We start from the raw sequence: 19,656 nt of genomic DNA, 5'->3' as shown, positions 1-19,656 counted from the left end.
AGCCATAAGCATCATGCCCCGGGGAGAGAGCCTTCTCTCCCAGCACTACGGAAAGAGAGAAACTCCCATCTCCACCCCGACACCGGGAGAGGTACTGCTCTTGCAGGGCCCCCAAAGTGGGGCACCCGACCAGCAAGTGCCACACTGTCAGGGGTACCAAGCAGTCATCACAGTAGGGCTGAACTCCCCGGGACATAAGAAAGCCATGTGTATACCGAGTGTGACCCACCCTAAGGCGGGCCAGGAGTCTCCTTCTTACGACTCCTTATATATACGACCAGGGACGCACAGCCCTGGTCGTGACTTCCCCCATTTTTGTCGTGGCAATCGCAGCCTCCCACCTGCCCTGCCACACCTTCTGGAGTGCAGACCGCACGGTGGGATATAGTCTTTAAGTGGAAGAGCGCACTGTGAGGGAAGACGAGAAGCAGCGGCCCGCGCCACCTCATCGGCCTCCTCATTACCACGCACAGATACGTCGGCAGGTACCTAACAAAAAATTATTTGATGTCCACGCCTTTTGGTCAGAACCAGCCAGCTAAAAACTTCTAAATCTATAGGGTGGGTGCTCCTAAAATCTTCTATTGCTGACAGAGCCTGCATGTGAAGCAGAGTAGACGGTAAAAGTGCCGACAGGCAAAGAGAAAATGGTGCGAAGTGCTAAAAGAATGGCAGGTAGTTCTGCGGTAAAAATAGGAGCTACAGAAGGCAAAGTTCATGAGCAGGAAAAGTCTAGAAAGACAGCTTCAAATCAAACGCCAGCATCGGATTTGGAGCCGTCCGTGTACACTGGTACAGAAGTGGCGTGACTAGCTGTGTGGGACAGGAAAAGCTATCGAGCAGTTCCCGCCGAGATGCTTGCTTTGTCAAAGTTGAAGTACCGGCAGAAATGTGTATTTGGGAGCTCCCACGGTGTGATGGGGAATATCTGATAGACTGCTATAGGGAAGTATGATAATGAGAGGTCCCCAATGACATTCCGGACACGGAAACCAAAGGGGCGAGGTAGAAGAGTTTTGTTTCTGTATATAATATCTAGATTGACGTCTAAGGCATTGGTGTAGGCAGGGTTGTTAGGTTGGTGTTGTAATCTGTACCAGTATTTAATTAGAGGTCCATCTCGATGCAAGTCCAAGGGTGGCACTCCAGCGTCAACTAAAAGACTTGATATGGGGGATGATCTAAAGGCACCAGTTGACAGTCGAACTGCAGCGTGATGGACTGCATCGAGTATGCGTAGGCGGGCGGTTGTTGCCGATGTGTATACTTCGCAGCCGTAGGACAGTCTCGACCCGATGAGTGCCTGGTAAAAATGTATGAGCACTGCGCGGCCAGCGCTCCATGAAGTGCATGTCAGAACACAAAATAGATCGAGCGATCCCATGCACTTTGTTTTTGAGGCTTTTAGGTGTGGAAGCCATGTGAGGCTCCTGTCAAAGACGAGTCCCAGGAACTTGTGTTCTATGACAACAGGTAGAAGTGAACCGCACATGATGAAATCAGGGTCTGGATGGTCGCCTCTCAAGCGGCAAAAGTGCATGGGAACCGACTTGGAAGGTGAAAATCGGAAGCCATGTTCCTCCGCCTATCTGGATGACCTGTCGATGGCACGTTGCAGTCTTCGCTCTGCGGTGGACATCCGAGACGACGAGTACCAGATTGCCAGGTCGTCAACATAGAGGGAGGACAACACCCCTTCAGGGAGTGATGTTGTAATACCATTTATAGCCACGGCAAAGAGGGTGACACTCAGGACGCTTCCCTGGGGAACTCCTTCCTGCTGCTCATAGGATGGTGAGTAGGACGTAACAACTCTGACTCGTTAACTCCGTTCTCCAAGAAATCCTTCAATAAACTTTGGCATCCGTCCACGGAGACCAAAGTCATGAAACTGCTTTAGTATCCCGTATCTCCATGTCGTGTCGTAAGCCTTCTTGAGGTCAAAGAAGATGCACACAATGTGCTGTCTGTCTGCAAACGAGCGGCAGATAGCTGACACAAGACACACGATGGAATCTACTGTTGATCTCATCTTCCGAAATCCTGACTGGTAAGGAGACAGGTGACCATTGCTCTCTAGATGGTGTACTAGACGAAAGTTTACCATTTTCTCCAGGAGTTTTCATAGGCAGGATGTTAGAGCAATGAGTCGGAAGTGTAAGGGCTGTGAACCATCCTTCCCAGGTTTACGGATGGGAAGTACAATGGCTTTGTGCCACCCACTTGGCATGATGCCAGTCTGCCAGACCGAGTTGTATATATTTGGAGCAGAAGGGTCATGGTGTTAGGGCTAAGGTGTCGGAGTATGGCATATGAGATATTATCGTGACCCGGCGAGGTGTCGTTGCAGCGGGAAAGAGGTGATTGTAGTTCGCGCATAGAGAAAGGAGCGTTGTATATTTCTGAGTTGAGGGATGAGAAGTCTAGATTGGGTCTCTCCTGTTCTTCCAAGTGTCGGCGTACTTCAGGAGGTCTCGAGTCCCGTTGAGACACAGCAGCAAATGCTATGGCTATGGCGTCGGCGACTCCCTGATATAATGTTATTGCTGATTTTAAGTGCAGGTGGTGGGCTTGATGAAAATTTTCCTGTTACTTTGTGTACCCTCTTCCACATCTGTTATTTGTGTCTGTGAATTAAGTGAGGATACATAACTGGCAAATGAGGATCGTCGCCGCCGCCGCCGCCGCCGCCGCCGAGTGGCTTAAAACTATCCACATGATGTCCAGAAGACCACCTATCAACCGGCCTCTAGATTCTAGGATTAAAGATGAGCTAAAAAAAAAAGCCTGTAGCTGAGTGTTAAGGGAGAACGGAGCGTGTGCCACGTTGTTGGAAATGAGGAGACAAGTACCTCCTAAATGAGCTTGTGTCGGATCTGTTGGCGATTATATGGCACTGTAATTCCGTGGGGAGGATGGGCGTATGCTCCTAACAGTGGCTCTTGGAGACATAGACACTGCGGCTGGGAGTCTTTTATTAGTAGCTGGAGTTCTTCCCAGCTTCCTCGCAACCTGCGACATTTGCACTGTATTATATTGAACTTTATTTTTGTTTATCCATTGCGCCCACGGAGAAGGATCTCCCTGTTTTAACATTGTTCCTTCGCTGGAGGGTTGGCCCCAGCACTATTTTCTTTTTCGGCCCAATGGCTGATGTGACCGGCCGGGGAGGGCCTAATATTCCCCACTGTTAACAGCTTTAGGGGAAGAACAGTGACCGTCTACCACAGCAGAAATAGAACGGTCAGAAAGAAAACTGGAGATAAAAGTATAGAGAGAAGGATAGAAACCGTAGGAAGGTAGTTTGGAAAGCAAAGATTTGTGCCAGACCCTATCAAAAGCCTTTGATATGTCCAGCGCAATAGCAAAGGTTTCACCGAAACGGCTAAGAGAGGATGACCAAGAATCAGTTAGGAAGGCAAGGAGATCACCAGTAGAACGCCCCTTGCGGAACCCATACTAGCGATCAGATAGAAGGTCAGAAATGGAAAGGTGCTTTTGAATCTTCCGGTTAAGGATTGATTTAAAAGCTTTAGATAGACAAAAGAGCAAAGCTATAGGACGGTAGTTTGAGGGATTGGAGCGGTCACCCTTCTTAGGCACAGGCTGTATGAAGGCATACTTCCAGCAGGAAGGAAAGGTAGATGTTGACAGGCAGAGGCGAAAGAGTTTGACCAGGCAGGGTGTCAGCACGGAAACACAGTTTTTAAGGACAATAGGAGGCACTCCATCAGGTCCATAAGCCTTCTTAATAACAGGCATAAAGGAGGCAGAGGGAGGATGAATAGAAGGAATATGCCCAGAATCGTCCAGAGTGGAGTTTTTAGAGAAAGTCTGAGAGAAGAGTTTAGCCTTAGAGATAGATGAGACGGCGGTGCTGCCGTCAGGACTAAGGAGAGGAGTGAAAGATGAAGAAGTGAAGTTGGAGGAGATGCCAGAAGTCACGGGAAGAATTAGAAAAAGCAAGGTTTTGGCATTTTCTATCAATGAAGGGGTTTTTGGTAAGTCGGAGAATAAATTTGGCACGATTCCGGGCAGAAATGTAAAGTTCATGGTTAGCAGGAGTTCGAAGGCTCTGTTACCTTTTGTGAGCTGCCTCTCTATCTTTGACAGCACAAAAAAAAGCGTGATTAAACCAAGGCTTTTTAGCATGAGGAGTAGAGAAAGTACGTGGAATGTATGCCTCCATTCCAGAGACAATCACCTCTGTGATGCGCTGGGCACACACAGAGGGGTCTCTATCCTGGAAGCAGTAATCATTCCACGGGAATGGAAACGTACATCCTCAGGTCGTCCCACCGAGTTGAAGCAAATGCCAGAAGCATCGCTTCTTCGGTGGGTCCAGAGGGTACAGGAGCGATAGGACATGACAGAAATAAGGTTGTGATCGGAGGAGCCCAACGGAGAGAACAGTTTGACAGAGGAAGCAGAAAGTTTAGAGGTAAGGAAGAGGTCTAGTATTTTGGGCCTGTCTCCAAGACGTCGGGAATACGTGTAGGGTGCTGAACCAACTGCTCTAGGTCGTTGAGGAGAGTAAAGTTGTAGGCTTGTTCACCAGGCTGGTCAATGAAAGATGATGAAAGTCAAAGATGGTGGTGAACATTGAAATCTCCCAAGATGGAGAGTGGGTCAAGATGTGCTCCACTTTAGAGTTCAAGTAGTCAAAGAATTTTACATAGTTAGTAGAGTTAGGTGAGAGATAAACAGCACAGATGTATTTAGTAATAGAATGACAATGAAGTCTTAGCCAGATGGTGGAAAATTCTGAGGAGTCAAGGTCGTGGGCACGAGAGCAAGTGATGTCGTTGCGCACGTAGGCGCAACATCCAGCTTTGGATTGAAATTTAGGATAGAGATAGTAGGAGGGAACAGAATAGAGATTGCTGTCAGTAGCCTCAGAAACCTGTGTTTCGGTGAGGAAGAGAAGGTGAGTCTTAGAGAAGGAGAGATGGTGTTCCAGAGAATGAAAATTAGAACGAAGACCGCGAATGTTGCAGAAATTGATAAGAAAAAGGCTCGAGGAGTTATCAAGACACCTCTCAGGTCGGCAGCCAGAAGGGGAGTCCTATCTGGGGGAGTTTGTGGTCCCGCCCCCAGGCGGGGACTCCGAGGCATGGTTATTGAACGCCATTTTGAATTTTGAATTTTTGGAAAAGGTGTGTGTGTTGTGTGAATGTAGTGCGGTATGGGCAGAAAGAGGATCTGTCTTTAGAGAGCATGCTGAGCTACTCTCTGGTGTAGATGAGACAATAGGGAAACGGTTAGTGAGGTAATGGGAAGGGCTTTCTCACTTCCCATATATACCTCACCGGGGGTGGCTTGCACCCCTTCGGTAGGTGTCTTCCTACTTTTGCAAGTCCATTTTTCAAGCGTCGACAGGTCTGGGTGACGTGACCATGCGCTTGATAATGAAAGCATCTTTTTGGGTTGCGGGTGTAGGGCTTTATATTAAGATTTAACCAGGCCAGCTAGAAAGTCTTGGGCAGTACTAAACGGTGGAAAGTGATGAACAGGGTTGGAGTAGGTGTCAGTGATCCGTCTACTTTTCGTTGAACTCGTCGCACTGAAGTCACATCGTAGTTTATGACAAAAAGTTCGTTCACCAACCTTTCTTCTGAGTAGCGGAGAAGGTTCCGTGAAAAGACAACTCCCCGAGATTGGTTCATGGTGGCATGGGGAGAGCAGGGCACTGATGCACCCGGAACAGAAGTAAGGGCGCGGAGCTTTGAGCTCTCCTCAGGTGACGATACTTCAACCAGCAAGCTCCCGTCCCCTTGTGGTATGATCTTGGGCTCACGGTCACAAGCTTTGACCAGAGAATGGTGTACTTAAAAAATGTCGAGGTCGTTAATCGGGTAGCCATTCACATGCAGACTTAACTAATTTAGAAGTCATTCAGCTTAACACAACCAAGACAGAGGCATATGAGTCATTGTATGTACAAGAGACGATTAATAATGAAATGTATATTCTGGGCGTAATTTACCGACCTCCTAAATCAAATGAAGACATTGATGGAAATCTCTACGCAGAGATAAATAAAGTTATCAGAAATAAAAATGCGGTAATATGCGATGACTTCAATAACCCCTCCGTTAACTGGTCTGCCCTCTCTGGCGATAGAGGCGGCTCTAGATTAATAAACTTTGCGTATGACACATTTCTTTATCAAACAGTTACCACGCCGACACGAGGAAACAATATTCTGATTTAGTCTTCACGACCGAGTCACCCCATTAATGCCTGTGAGGTCGGCGAGCCACTTGCAAGCAGCGACTACAACATTATCAGTTGTGTCTTAAATATTGAAACAAAAGCAAGAGAAAACTCACTTAATACCCATCTATATTAAAGCGAATCTTACGGACCTAAGAAGAGAGTTGGCATCATTAAATTTGAACCATTTGCTCAATACCGTCAGGGTTAAAGAAATATATAACCGTTTCACTGTACAAAGCCCAGCGAGCGCAAATAAGTTCATCCCACTAAAGCCACGAAGGGCAGAAAACCACAAGCCGTTGTGGATGACTTGTTCCCTACAGAAAATCATCGTCGATAAAAGAAAACTGTATAAGATATATAAACTGACACACACTTCACAGGTTCATACTAATTATATCAACATCAAGTGAGAGTGCGAAAGGAAAATCAGAATACAGAAACGCGAGTATGAGATGAAAATATCACTTGAGGCTAAGAAACATCCTAGGCTATTTTTCAGTTAGATAAGAAACAACAACAACAAAAAAAATCAAAAACAATATCGGCCCACTATTATATAATGGCGACACGGTTAGCGATGATAAAGGAATGGCGTGGGTCCTAAACTCAACCTTCAGTAGCGTATTCACAAAAGAGAACATGACCCCGCCCCTAGGAAAAATATTCAAGGCCCTAAAGAACGTATGTTTGCGTTGACTGAAATTGATATCAGTGAAGGCAAGTACCTGCAAAAAAGAAGAAAAAAATAGATCCAAATAAATCTCCGGGTCCTGATAATTTATCTCCTCGCGTAAAGAGAATGTAGTCAACAGCTAAAATTACTCATAACGTTTATGCTCAACAGATCATTAGCACAGGCGCGTTGCGCTCTTGAGTGGAAAAGAGCCAATGTTGAACTGATCATTAAAAAAAAAAAAACAGATAAAGAACAAGCCAGTAATTATCGTCCTATCAGCCTTCGTCTGTCATAATTAAATTATTCGAAAATAATCAGGGATAAAGTGATCACTTTCCTCGAAAGAAATGACTTGATAACTAATAATCAGCACGGATTTCGTAGTAATCGATCTTGCCTTACCAGCTTATTAACTTTCTTCAATGACGTTTACTCAAGCTGGGACGCCTGAGCCCCATATGACATAATTTACCTAGACTTTCAGAAACCGTTTGATAAAGTTCCCCACGTTAGGATTATTTCAAAACTGCGTTCCCACGGTATAAGTGACCAGCTGTGTGCGGATTCATGATCAATCACAGATAGACAACAGCGTGTAGTTCTCAATCAGAAGCATCCGATTGGCAACCTGTAATATTGGCGTGCCCCAAGGTTCGGTCCTGGGGCCAACACTATTCATAATTTACGTGAACGATTTAGAGACTGATATCCCATCAAAAGTAGCCAAATTCGCCGACGACACCAAATTAGGAGGTACGGTAACGAACAGTAAAAACTGCGAGAATATTCAATCAGATTTAATAAGACTTGCTGATTGGAGCAACAAGTGGCAAATGTGTTTCAACGCAGATAAATATAAAGTAATGCACATAGGTGAAAAGAACCCTAACTTTAAATATCAGATTCAAGGACATGAGCTCAGTGAAGTAAAACAAGAAAAGATCTTGGTGTCATTATCAGTAACACTTTAAAATGGTAGATCAATGTACAGCGGCGAGTAAAAAAGCCAATATGATATTAGGATTAATCTCAAGGGACTTTGAGTATAAATCACCCGAACTTATGAAGAGATCATATTTAGCATTTGTAAGACCACATCTAGAATACGCCGTCCAGTTCTGGTCACCGAATTATATCAAAGATCAAATTTTGCTAGAAAAGACGAGCAACCAAACAAATTCCAGCGTTCCGTAAATTGTCTATGACCAGCGTTTAAAGCGTTTAGATATGTTTTCCTAAAAAGGAAGGATAAGGGGGACTTAATCGAAATGTACAAAATACTTAATATATTCGAAAACATAAACCCAGATAGTCTGGATCAGAGATACCCCAACACAATAACACGCAGCAACGGTATAAAGTTAAAGGGAAACCGATGTAACACATTGGCACGCAGAAGTTATTTCAATAATCGAGTCGTCGATCACTGGAATAGACTCCCGTCGTCAGTAGTTAGCTCGCAGAGTATCAATAGCTCCAACCTGAAGACTTTGTGTTAATAATTTCCCCCACAGCTTAGGTCACCAGTAGCATTAGTTAAGGGTAGTAATTTCATCTTATTCCTCTCTTTACTGTAAAATTTCCATGTCCCTTTCTTCCTTAAAGGCACATGGTGTTCTCTTCTAACTATTTGCTGCCGGCACGTTGCCAGCGGGAGTGGTGGGGGGGGAGGAGCCTTCATCTATTCTATACTGTCCTACCACACGTAGATTACTATAGTAGTGGTAGTAGACAGACACCCTCGCCATAGACCGCCAGGTCTTCTGGTGTCTGTACTTTCTATGTATTCTTATGTATACTATATACTTCTCATAAGAAACAGGCTCATATATACCAGTCATCACTTCTATTTGGGAGACTGGGGAGCCCCAGGTTTACGTGAACTATTCCGTGGACATTTTTGTCCCACGAACTTTGGCAGACCTGTAGGCCCTAGGGCAGCGGTTTTTAACTTGGGGTCGTGACTCCTGGGGGTTGTTTGGGGTTTCTCGAGCGGTCAGGAGGGCTTTGGAGAAAGTCAATTATTTCATGTATTTGAGGTGACTAGCCGCGAAAGACATCAATCACAACCAGGCAGTGTTGCCGTTTTGGAACGAAAGTACCAGATTTGGTACTTTAGGGGTGTACAAAGTACGGCTTCTACTAGATCTGGTACAAAATAGAGATGGTATTTTTGTTCAATACATTATGGAAATGAAATGAATAGTCTCGTAAGCAAGGCTGACAGTACGGTACGGTACGGATTTTTAACCGTACCGTACCCCCAAAAATACCATACCGTAATTTCATACCGCACTTCAGCTATTTTTCCAGTACAGTACAGTACGGCAAAAAATACCGTACCGTAATTTCGTACTATTATCGTACCATCAGGAAAATATATAGAGAAAAAAAATGTTTGAAGAAATAATTAGGGCACGTCGATAATTTTGAAAAGGCACATTTACAAAGTGACTATACATGTATCAGGCCTCCTAAATATAGCCAGCCAGGCGCTAATGGGCAAGAAAGTATAAAAAAATATCTTAGGTTCGGAATTTTGCTAAATATTCCGTACTTGTATCATACCGTACCGTGCATTACGAAAAAATTTCGTACCGTAATTTCATACCGTACTTTTTATCAATATTTCAACCGTACCGTACCGTAACCCGTACCGTACTGTACTGTAGTGCCAGCCTTGGTGAAGAGGCTGTAGAGTGTAGAGAATAGGAGTCAGTGCAGGGTAGATGAACAGTATAGACATATATGTAGGCTGGGAGATATATAATTTTTTGTTTTATGGACACGATGTATACCCCGACATATTAAACGGAATATTTAGAAACAGACTGTTCGCTACTTTTAATTTGTTGTTGAGTGTGAGAATAGCAGCAAAATTTGAACTGTTGAAAGTTATTGTGCTTCTGTGTTGTTTGTATGCCATACGTAAGACATTAGACTGAATAATGAATATGCGTGAAGTGCACTGAACCCGGCGCGGCCAACCAACAAACAAACGCAACCCAACCACAACACTTTCTGGCGGAGGTCAACATTTTCAAGGCTTTTGGGAACCCAGACACGACAATAAATCTGTCGTACAAGATCGCTCAGTATTTTCTCCAAACACATTTTAATTAAGGGATATTTTTCCTTTACTATCGTATTACACTATTTCATATCAATTAGTCTACATTACCTTATTTTCAGCGTGTTCCATCTCTCTCTTTGCTTAGTCATATGAAGTAAATAAACAAACAGATGAAGGAAACATCGCATTCCACACAACACGAATCGCCCGTCATCTTGGCGGGTCATCAGATTTTTTCATTAATCCAGCGGACCAATGCTTCGGAAAGCAGGAAACTGTAAGGACTCAAGGTCTGGGGCAAACCATCTCCCAAAGCCCTGAGGCTATCCCCGTGTTTCCAAGAGTTATTAGTGACACACACACACACACACACACACACACACACACACGTATGGAGTATGCATCTCACGTGTGGGGGGGCTCCACTCACACAGCTCTTCTGGACAGAGTGGAGTCTAAGGCTCTTCGTCTCATCAGCTCTCCTCCTCTTACTGATAATCTTCTACCTCTTAAATTCCGTCGCGATGTTGCCTCCCTTTTTATCTTCTATCGATATTTTCACGTTGACTGCTCTTCTGAACTTGCTAACTGCATATCTCCCTCCCTCATGCGGCCCCGCCGCAAACGACTTTCTACTCAAGCTCATCCCTTTACTGTCCAAATCCCTTACGCACTCACTCACTCTTTCATCCCTCACGCTGGTAATCTCAGGAACGATCTTCCTTCATCTGTATTTCCTCCTGCCTACGACTTGTACTTATTCAAGAGGAAGGTATCAGGACACACGTAATTGACTGCTCTTGCGGCCACCTCTTCAGATTCTTTACAGGGGCAGCGAGTAGCGGGCTTTTTTGTTATTGTTTCCTTTTTTGTGTGCCCTTGTGCTGTCCCCTTTGCTGTAAAAAAAATACACACACACACACACACACACACACACACACACACACACACACACACACACACACACACACACAAAGACAAATAGAGGCCTTTTGAATGAGCGCCCCCGCCTCTAGACTCGCCCCCGTGCAATGTCAACTCCAGTCTCCCTAAAACCAACTGACGAAATACGAGGTGACGTCTTGTGTGTGTATATATATATATATATATATATATATATATATATATATATATATATATATATATATATATATATATATATATATATATATATATATATATATATGTATATATATTTGAAGTGCAGCCAATATTTAATCTGGCAAGCAATATTAAGAAACAATTCAAATTGTACATCTGACCAGTGAAAAGACAAATCTGAACAGGTAGAAATCTTCACCATACAAGCATTCGAAGAAAACTGAACGTTTATTTCGATATGTAAGCAGCAAGGGTGATCATAATACAGGTCGTATATAAATTACAAACCTAACCTTTACAAAAAAGTTAATATGTAAAATTAGATACAGCTGAAGATAAAAAGGAATTCTTATAGGGCTTCTTTTATATGGGATTGAGGTAACACATTTGCAAAGATTGGCTGATCTAAAGAAATATGTTTACAAATTCCCAAGTATTCAACAAGTGCCTCACTAAGCAAAGAGTAGTCGGCGGTTTTTTTTCGCAGCGCTGGCGTTAAGTTCTTCCTCGAGAAAAACAGCGATGATAGGCAGAAATTCAACGAAAACCAGCACTGCGTCATGCCTCTCAATCCACCTGGTGGGGCACAGGGGAACAAGCTTTTCGCGCTTGGCCGAGGGAGGCTTGACAACCTCTGTGAAGCGGAGAGAGCGAATATTCGAAGAATGAACGAAGTTGTACACCTCGGTCAGTGTTTGAAGAGCGATCTTCACTTCCTTGACGTCACACGCCTTCGTCAGTGCTAGATTCTGCCGGTGGTTAAAGCAATGGCTTGGCTTGGCCAGGGTGTACTTCTTCATGAGTAATGCGGCACACCCTTTGAATTTTCCCATCATGGCACTTGCTCCATCGAAACCAAGTCCCCTGCACTTGGCCATGTCCAATCCGAGGTCTTCAACGGTGCGCAAAAGGAGCCAGGCTAAACCTTTACCGGTGAGGTCTTGGGCGTGCACAAAGGCAAGGAAGTCTTCCCTTATTTCCTCTTCGAAGTGCCGAATGATGATAGTGGCCTGCACTAAAATTCACTTTCTGCTTGCATGTGAGGAATGAGGTCACAAAGATTTTTTCCGAGGCCTTTAAATCTTGCTCCATACTATTTAATATACGATTCCGTAACTTAAATACTACGGCCCTGTACGAGTATATAGATTGTTAGATGAGCGCGGGGCCCTGGGCACGTGCCCGTTGTGCTCTGACCCTGCAGGAGAGTGAAAAATTACATCAGACACCGAAAAAAAAAAAATCTTGCCTGAGCATCCCGTCCACCTCCGCATAGTAAAGCTCTCTAGCTATTTAGGGATATCTTTAATATATTTTATGTTTTCAATTCATGGGTATTTCATATATTTTAGTTATCCTAATATTTTTGGGGGGGGCCCGGGCCATCTGGCTCCCCACCCCCGTATCCGCGCCTGCATATGCCAACAGCCGACGACACATTCAGTATTTTAGTTGCAGCACATTATAATCGAGTCAGTTATGTACCCACTATCCGCATACACGCCAGATTTTCTGGGGTGGAGATTTTGGGGGGCCTCCTGGCCCCCCCCTGTATCCGCCCCTGCCCTCCCAGAAACATTCCTTCAGCTGTCCCCCGGGCAGGGCGTGCAGCTGTGGGTGAGGGTGCGTCCCCCGCACTACCTCTACTGCCCGCGCGAGGCGTGCCCCGACACCATGGTGCACGCCGTGGTGCTCTACCGGGGCCTGGACGGAGAGTACTGCTACTTTGACAGCAACTTTGCCATCAGCCCGACCCTGAGGTGATGGCGGCCGTGACCCGCTCCGGCACGAGTCTCGTTCGCTGCCGTCTGGAGCGGCCCGGCATCCAAGGCGTGCAGTGCTGGTACTACTGTCTGTCTTTCATGAGCTTCATCGTGCAGCACCCCAACCTGCCCACCAGGAGGCTCATCAGGAAATGTGTCAAGTCCATGCGGCCACAGCGAGACGTGAAGGCTGTGCGTCTCAGCCGGGAGATTTTTGACGAGGCGGGCATCGTCAGGGACTTTGAGAGCGCTGGAGTGCCCGTTCATGGGTGCTACCAGCCCACCGCCGTGCCTACGCCGTGTATGGGCGCTACCAACCTATTACCGTACCTACGGCCATGCATGGCCAGCCTTCCAGCGTCAGGAAGTTGGAGAGTGACGAGGGCAGGCCTATGAAGAGGCAGCGTATAGTAAACGGCCACATGAAGACGCAGGAGCAGGATAGGTCCCTGCCGTCGCCCGTACGTGGGGAATGCCAGCCTGGCAGTATCTCGAGGCGAAAGCGTAGCTGGAGGAAGCATATGAAGAGGTGGAGTAAGGTAAACAGCTATCTGAAGAAGCAGGAACAGGACAGATCGCTACTTAACAACGAAAGCGAGTCTTGGCCCTCTTGGGTAGCCCAGAAAGAGGCTGGCTGTCACGGGCTGCCCCCACCACTCCATGACAAGAAAAACAGCCCCAGTCACGACACGGACATACTACAAAGAGTAAATGTCATACCAAGGTACTCCTGCACACAAAGAAACTGCTGAGTCTATACAGGCTTGACCACCATGACTTTTCCGCGCGTCACATCTCACCGTGAACTGATTTTTTTTTTTTTTTTGTCCACGCCTATAGCGCCGGTAGGCTTGCTTGGGGGGCCTGGATGGTAGTCGGCCCCAGCCCGTATTGGCGCAGCCAGGTGTTTATAGTGACGCCATCTTATCTTGGTTTTATGCCGCTCCCCGGAACTCGTTCTTGATTCACTTGGACGGTTTCCTCAAGAGTCCGGGTTGATGGGTGATCTTCAGGACAGCATGTGGGTAGTTTTGCCACTTGGCGGTGACTGAAAAATCCCAGGTGGTAGCGTGGGGATTCGAGCTCGCGTCGTCCATCACGCGATGAATGTGGGCCCAGCACGCTACCACTCAGCCACCGCCTACCCCAAAGTGTTTACTTAGCCTTGGCTCTGTCTCCTTCACCAGAGAAGGAATAAAAACAGAAACATCGCACCTTCTCCGCGCGCCGTATCTCACCGTGAAGGAACGAATGCAAGTGTTTCTTAACCATCCGGCAACAGTTTGGTTTACTTTACGGGAGCGTCTGCAGACCTGTCGGCTTGAAGTAAACTCTTCCAGTGACCTTGCAACGCTGCAGTTCTTAAAGAAGGTGTGAACTATAACGGCTGAGATAGCAGTGGCAAGGATAGTGTTGATTCTATTACTGTTATGTCTCCTCCTTCCTCTTCTTATTTTTCTTCTTCTTTCTTATCATCTTCATCTTCTGCTACTTTTTTATTTGCATCTTCCTTCTTCTTCTTCTTCTTCTTCTTCTTCTTCTTCTTCTTCTTCTTCTTCTTTCATCTTCATCTTCATCTTCTTCCTCCTGTATTCTACTTCTACTTTTACTTCCTCTTTTTTTTCTTTTTCTTTTCATCTTTTTCTTTTTTTTCCTCTTTTTCGTTTTCTTCTTCTTTATAACAGTAAAGGAGACAGCTTAAGGGCACAAAGAAAAATCCAAAAGGCTCGCAAGGGGCACGTATGGCAGCCATAGTGTCTCTCTTCGGAGGAAAGGCCACGTAAGTCAGCTGTGGAGGGACGACATTTGTTGTATCTGATTTGAGGAGGAAGTGTTTGAAGTAAGTGGCGGTGGTGTCTGAGAAACTTTGGGGCTCTCCGGAAATTCTCTCACGTAAGGCTTCTTGGAACGACGTCCTCAGCTGCGCCAAGTAACGACGCGAAAGCGAGACAACGGAAACACAAATCTTCCAAGAGCTTAACTTTTCCTTGCTATGTTTTTTTGCGCAGCTCTGGAGGCTCGTCCGTTAACCTCGGGAGGAAGAAAAATATGAAATATTGTTACATCACGACCATTATGGAGTAAATTGCCGGAAATTTTGTCAAGTGCTATTGAGGAGCCCTTTTAATATAGAGGGACGTGAGGCGTTGGGGAAGCTGGGTTTTGGACGAAGGGCGAGGGACGAGGGGCAAAGTGCGAGGGGCGGCGGGAGGCGCCGGATAGAAATGTCACGAGGTAAAGGGAAGGCGCCGGGGAGCGAGGGGTTTGGGGTGGAGGTGCCCAGGTACGCAGTAAGTGCTATAATATTAATATAAGTTTTTCGGAAGCCCATTTCTGCTTTATTTTGCAGTGTCTTCCCCGTGGTACAGGGTTCGAATCCCGGCCAGGGCAGTCGGCGTGCAGCTCCCTCAGCTATTCATCCTCACTTTCGGGCTGGTCGATAAATGGGTACCTGGGGAAACCTGGGGAAGGTAAACTGTGGTAACCCAGATGTCACACTGCCCTGTGTCCCGGGTTGATGGGTTCGTACCCGCCACAGGCTCAAGGGCCAATGCGACGGAGATGAGCACCAAGGCCACTCGCAACTAGAGCGTGTGCTCGTCTCTTAACATTTATGTTCGTGCCTGTAGGCTTGTAATAAGAACTTTTTTTCAACTGTCAACTGGAAGAACAGTGAATTTATATGTATGAATAAATTTGTATGTATGTATTTCATTTTTTTTTTTAGATGGTTGCGCCAGCTTATCATGAAAAACTAGAAATTTAAACAGTGGTAAACCCAGTAATGTCTGTCTCTGCGTTCTAAATTATTGACTCTGTGGTTTCAGCTGTGTTGTGACAAAGGTTCTGAATTGCCCCTCTTGATCATTGGTCACAAAATTACCATATTTACATATTTAATGGTATAGATGTTTGTGGCATCAGAAATAACTTAAACCACTACTAATGGAGTACTAGTAAAAAAAAAAAAAAAAAAATATTAATGGTATTTTATTTTTTAAAGCATTCTCTGCGGATGGGTTGGTAACCCTCGTTTCAGAATGATATGTTAGGCTGTTGCGAATACCAAAGTTTGTGGCCACGATGCGTATCACCGATCGTACAATCACTATTACACCGACGAAGAAGCAGGAATACGGTCAAGTTCCCTCGGCAGCCAAAACTGCCACCACAGCGCCGCTGCCCGTGCTGCTGCTGCCACGCGTCCTTGTGTCATAGACAAGGCTGGCAGTACGTTACGATACGAATTTTAACCTACCTGAAAAAATACCGTACCCTAATTTCGTACCGTACCCCAGCTATTTTTCCAGTACTGTACAGTACGGTAAAAATACCGTACTGTAATTCTGTACCATTATCGTAGTGTTATGCCGGACGTGTTACTTGGGTTCCGTGTCGCCGTCAGGAGACTCCGTGGGAGGGAGATATGTAAACACTTTGCACAGCTTCTGTAGTTTAATATTCTTCCTTAGTAGTACACTTCACTCTGACTCTTCACTTACCACTAGCTTACTATGACTGGGGCTGGCTTCTCTCGCCTCTTCTCCTATATATATCCAGAACAGTACAGTCTAGAATGTTACAGTATATTTTAGATCATACAAGAACATGTAGCAAAATATATGTGAGTTGGCAACACTTCCTGCCTGGCGTCTGGTTTCTTCCAGGCACGGCCCCGGACTTCGTTAGTGTTCAAGGTAATTGTTTCGAGGAATTTTGGATTTCATATTATGCATTTTGAAATACTAAGCTATTATTTTGCATTTAGGAATACTAAGTTATTATTTTGCATTTAAGAAAACTAGGCTATTATTTTGTAGCAACTTTTTTTTTCTTAAGAGAAATTAATATACCTCGTGAACAATTTTACTTATCAATGATGAATTTAATAGATACCGCTGGCCCATTTCATAAGTGTTTATAAATGGAAAAAGCTTGATGGTCTGTACTGTTTTAGCACTTGTAGGGGATTTGTGGCATTTTCCAAGGTCTTTTATTTGTAACATTTTCAATAAATCAGGATCTTCATATTGTTATGTTTTACCTTACATATTCGCAAAGTTCACCATTACAGTATACAATATAGGGGTCACGGTAATGCCCTGGAGAGTCTCAGGGGGTAAGACGATGAAAAAGGTTAAGAACCACTGCCCTAGGGGGTAGGGACTTCCCAGAGGCACCACCAGGAGCCGTGAAAGGCTCCAAGGTGAGAGAGGACCTTGTGGGAGTATTCGGGGACTGACGCGGACGTCAGGAAGAGAGGCAGGCCGGGGGAGAGGATTTATACCCATACACTAGAATTTGGTTTTAACTACCCCACACCCCCTCCCACCACGGGGCCCAACAAGGGGAGGCTGGATGTTGGGGCCAGACCGCACCCAACAGCCCCAGGGGTAATGGAGAAGTAGACGCGGCCACTGCCAGTCGTTTAACGGCGGTCGCGGGACCGTTGCGGTCGCCCACCTGATAGTGACCGCTTGACCCTAGCCAACGCATGACCAGCCGATTGATTCAGTGGGGCCACACTGAACCGCCCGTCTTACCCCAACCCTCCCACCAAAGGAGCGTGTTGCCCACCGAGGGAAACTACACCCTGCCCCGCGGTGGACTCAACTCCCAGATGAGAGGGCACGGGGAGTATACAGGACGCCATGCACGGCAAACACGTGGGAAGACAATAGGCCTGCCCTAGGTGGCAAAAGGGCGGGCGCAGGCAACATCACCAGTAGGCCTCCTCTACTAGTGATGAGGGGGAAGACTTGGTCCACGAGGCCAGCGGACATCGAACCCTATCGACGTAGGCAAGCCACCACGGTAGGTGGTGCCGTCGACCTCCCTTCAAGCCCCGCCACCACGACAAAGTGACTCACTCCCCTTCGACGGGGACCAAAGAGGTGTGTTGCTTGCCGCGGCTCGCGACTACTGCATCGCTCAGCCTACAGGACATCAGTCTCCCAGCCTTGCATGGACGCCACATGGCAAACGTGGGAGGATTAAGGTCAAGGAGCAAAGCCCCTCTAGGGTTTGCCACGTTCATGGACGGAAGGATTATTCAGGAAGAAGGAAAGAAGGATACAGCCTGAGGTGGTTGAGTGCGCTGCGTTGCTCATCCAGATAGGCCTACCTCTACCATTGTACGAAAAACATAATTATCCTCTTGTTCGTTTCGTCATTTGAATTATTTTCTACTTTGTCTTACAGAAGAAAGTCAGTGAATACTTCAGCCCTGAACATGCACTAAACTTTGATGGCTTTGAGGTAACGATGAGTTGCAGGAAACAGCTTCCTTACTTCACTGTGTCTACCCTTACGGTGAGTTCTCTTCGTGAAGATTAAGCTGTTTTTCACTTAATGCTGATATGATAATAAATATTATACAATAATGGGTATTTTTAGCTTAAAACGTTTGTAATGTTTCCTGACTTATTTTTTGTGTATGGATTTACCTTGTGTGTGTGTGTGTGTGTGTGTGTGTGTGTGTGTGTGTGTGTGTGTGTGTGTGTGTGTGTGTGTGTGTGTGTGTGTGTGGGTGTGTGTGTGTGTGTGTGTGTGTGTGTGTGTGTGTGTGTGTGTGTGTGCAGGTAAGGCGGAATGGCGCGGCGCGCCAGGTCCAGCACTACCACTACAGCAAGTGGCCTGACCACGGCGTCCCCACCGAAGTAATCTCCATCGCCCGAATGCTCGCACATTTCCAGGCTCACCACAGTCATGGTACGTTTGTCATAAACATTCAAACATTTGAAACATTTAGTTATAGCCCATGAAATACAATGTATGTTCTACATTTAACTTGAAGGCAAAAATACCTGAGTTTTAGTGGTTATAATGTTCAGTTGTGGATCAGCCGGCCCAAAAGGCAGGCTGCTCATGAAAGAAGGTCATTTACTCATTTATCTGTCACCTATTCATAAATTTAAACCACTTGGGATTTCTAACCGTGTTTCCATGACTTATATTTCTGCTTATCTTGTTCTATTTGTCCATCATCCTATCCGTGAACCAGTCCTTGTCAGTTTCCTTCATGTTCCTGAAATTATGATATTTATACCCTTTGCGTTGCGTGTTCTTGCGCATTTGTTTTTAAGATACGCACTTTATCTGAATCTCCTTTAACAAAACCCATGATTAGTTAAAATCGCCCTATTACCCAATTCATTTTTAACAGGGGCAATAAATTTCAACAAAATAATCTAGGTGAGGTTCAACCACTCTCAGAAGCAATTGAAGGATGACTTGTGCACTCCGGTTGCTTCTAGCAATAAAATCCAAGAACTTCGGAGTTTCTGGCAGTACAGAAGTTTCGTAAGCACATCCAAATGTCTTCACGATTGACGTAAACAAGAAATATGATATTTAATGTGCAATTAATTAGAAGGGATATTTTTTTTCCTACACTTACGATGCTGCATTTATTGATGACATCTGAACCACTCCAGGCCGATTAGTTTTTCCCGTAATATCATGGTGTTGCTGCCTGATATCAACAGCATAATCGTTATAGCATGAGCAAATATGCTGATATTACTAGATATACCGTAGTGAAGATCGTTGATATATGGTTAAAGTAATGCGAGCCTCATCTGAAATGTCCCCGTTTGCTTGACTCTCTTCGTCCGGTCACTGAGCCAACCAAGCCTTAATCCACTACAACACATTTTTTACAGCAAGGGAGGCAGCTCAAGGGCAATAAACAACAACGAAAAAGTCAGCTAGACGCTGCTCCAACAAAATAGAATAGAACGAGAGACCAAAAGAGAAGTCAATTTCGCGTGGAGAGGTGTCCTGATACTCTCCTCTTGAGAGAGTTCAAGTCGTACGCA

The 19,656-nt window shown here is 45.5% G+C and overlaps 1 protein-coding gene across 1 annotated transcript in view; it reads left to right on the top strand.

Moving 5' to 3' along the window:
- The window catches only part of LOC126991421 (receptor-type tyrosine-protein phosphatase delta-like), a gene marked incomplete at its 5' end in the record, with an annotated part of 57,951 nt that overhangs the window by 7,914 nt on the left and 30,381 nt on the right, over positions 1–19,656 (top strand). The window contains 2 exons of the mRNA XM_050850188.1: positions 18,038–18,148; positions 18,418–18,547. Of these exons, the coding sequence (XP_050706145.1) occupies positions 18,038–18,148; positions 18,418–18,547 (241 nt within the window). The remainder of the gene's footprint in view (positions 1–18,037; positions 18,149–18,417; positions 18,548–19,656) is intronic.

This window comes from Eriocheir sinensis, unplaced genomic scaffold (genome assembly GCF_024679095.1).
Source record: "Eriocheir sinensis breed Jianghai 21 unplaced genomic scaffold, ASM2467909v1 Scaffold276, whole genome shotgun sequence".
Lineage (NCBI taxonomy): Eukaryota > Metazoa > Arthropoda > Malacostraca > Decapoda > Varunidae > Eriocheir > Eriocheir sinensis.
The sequence above is the reverse complement of the archived record's forward strand: the minus strand, read 5'-3'. Positions and strand labels throughout refer to the sequence as shown.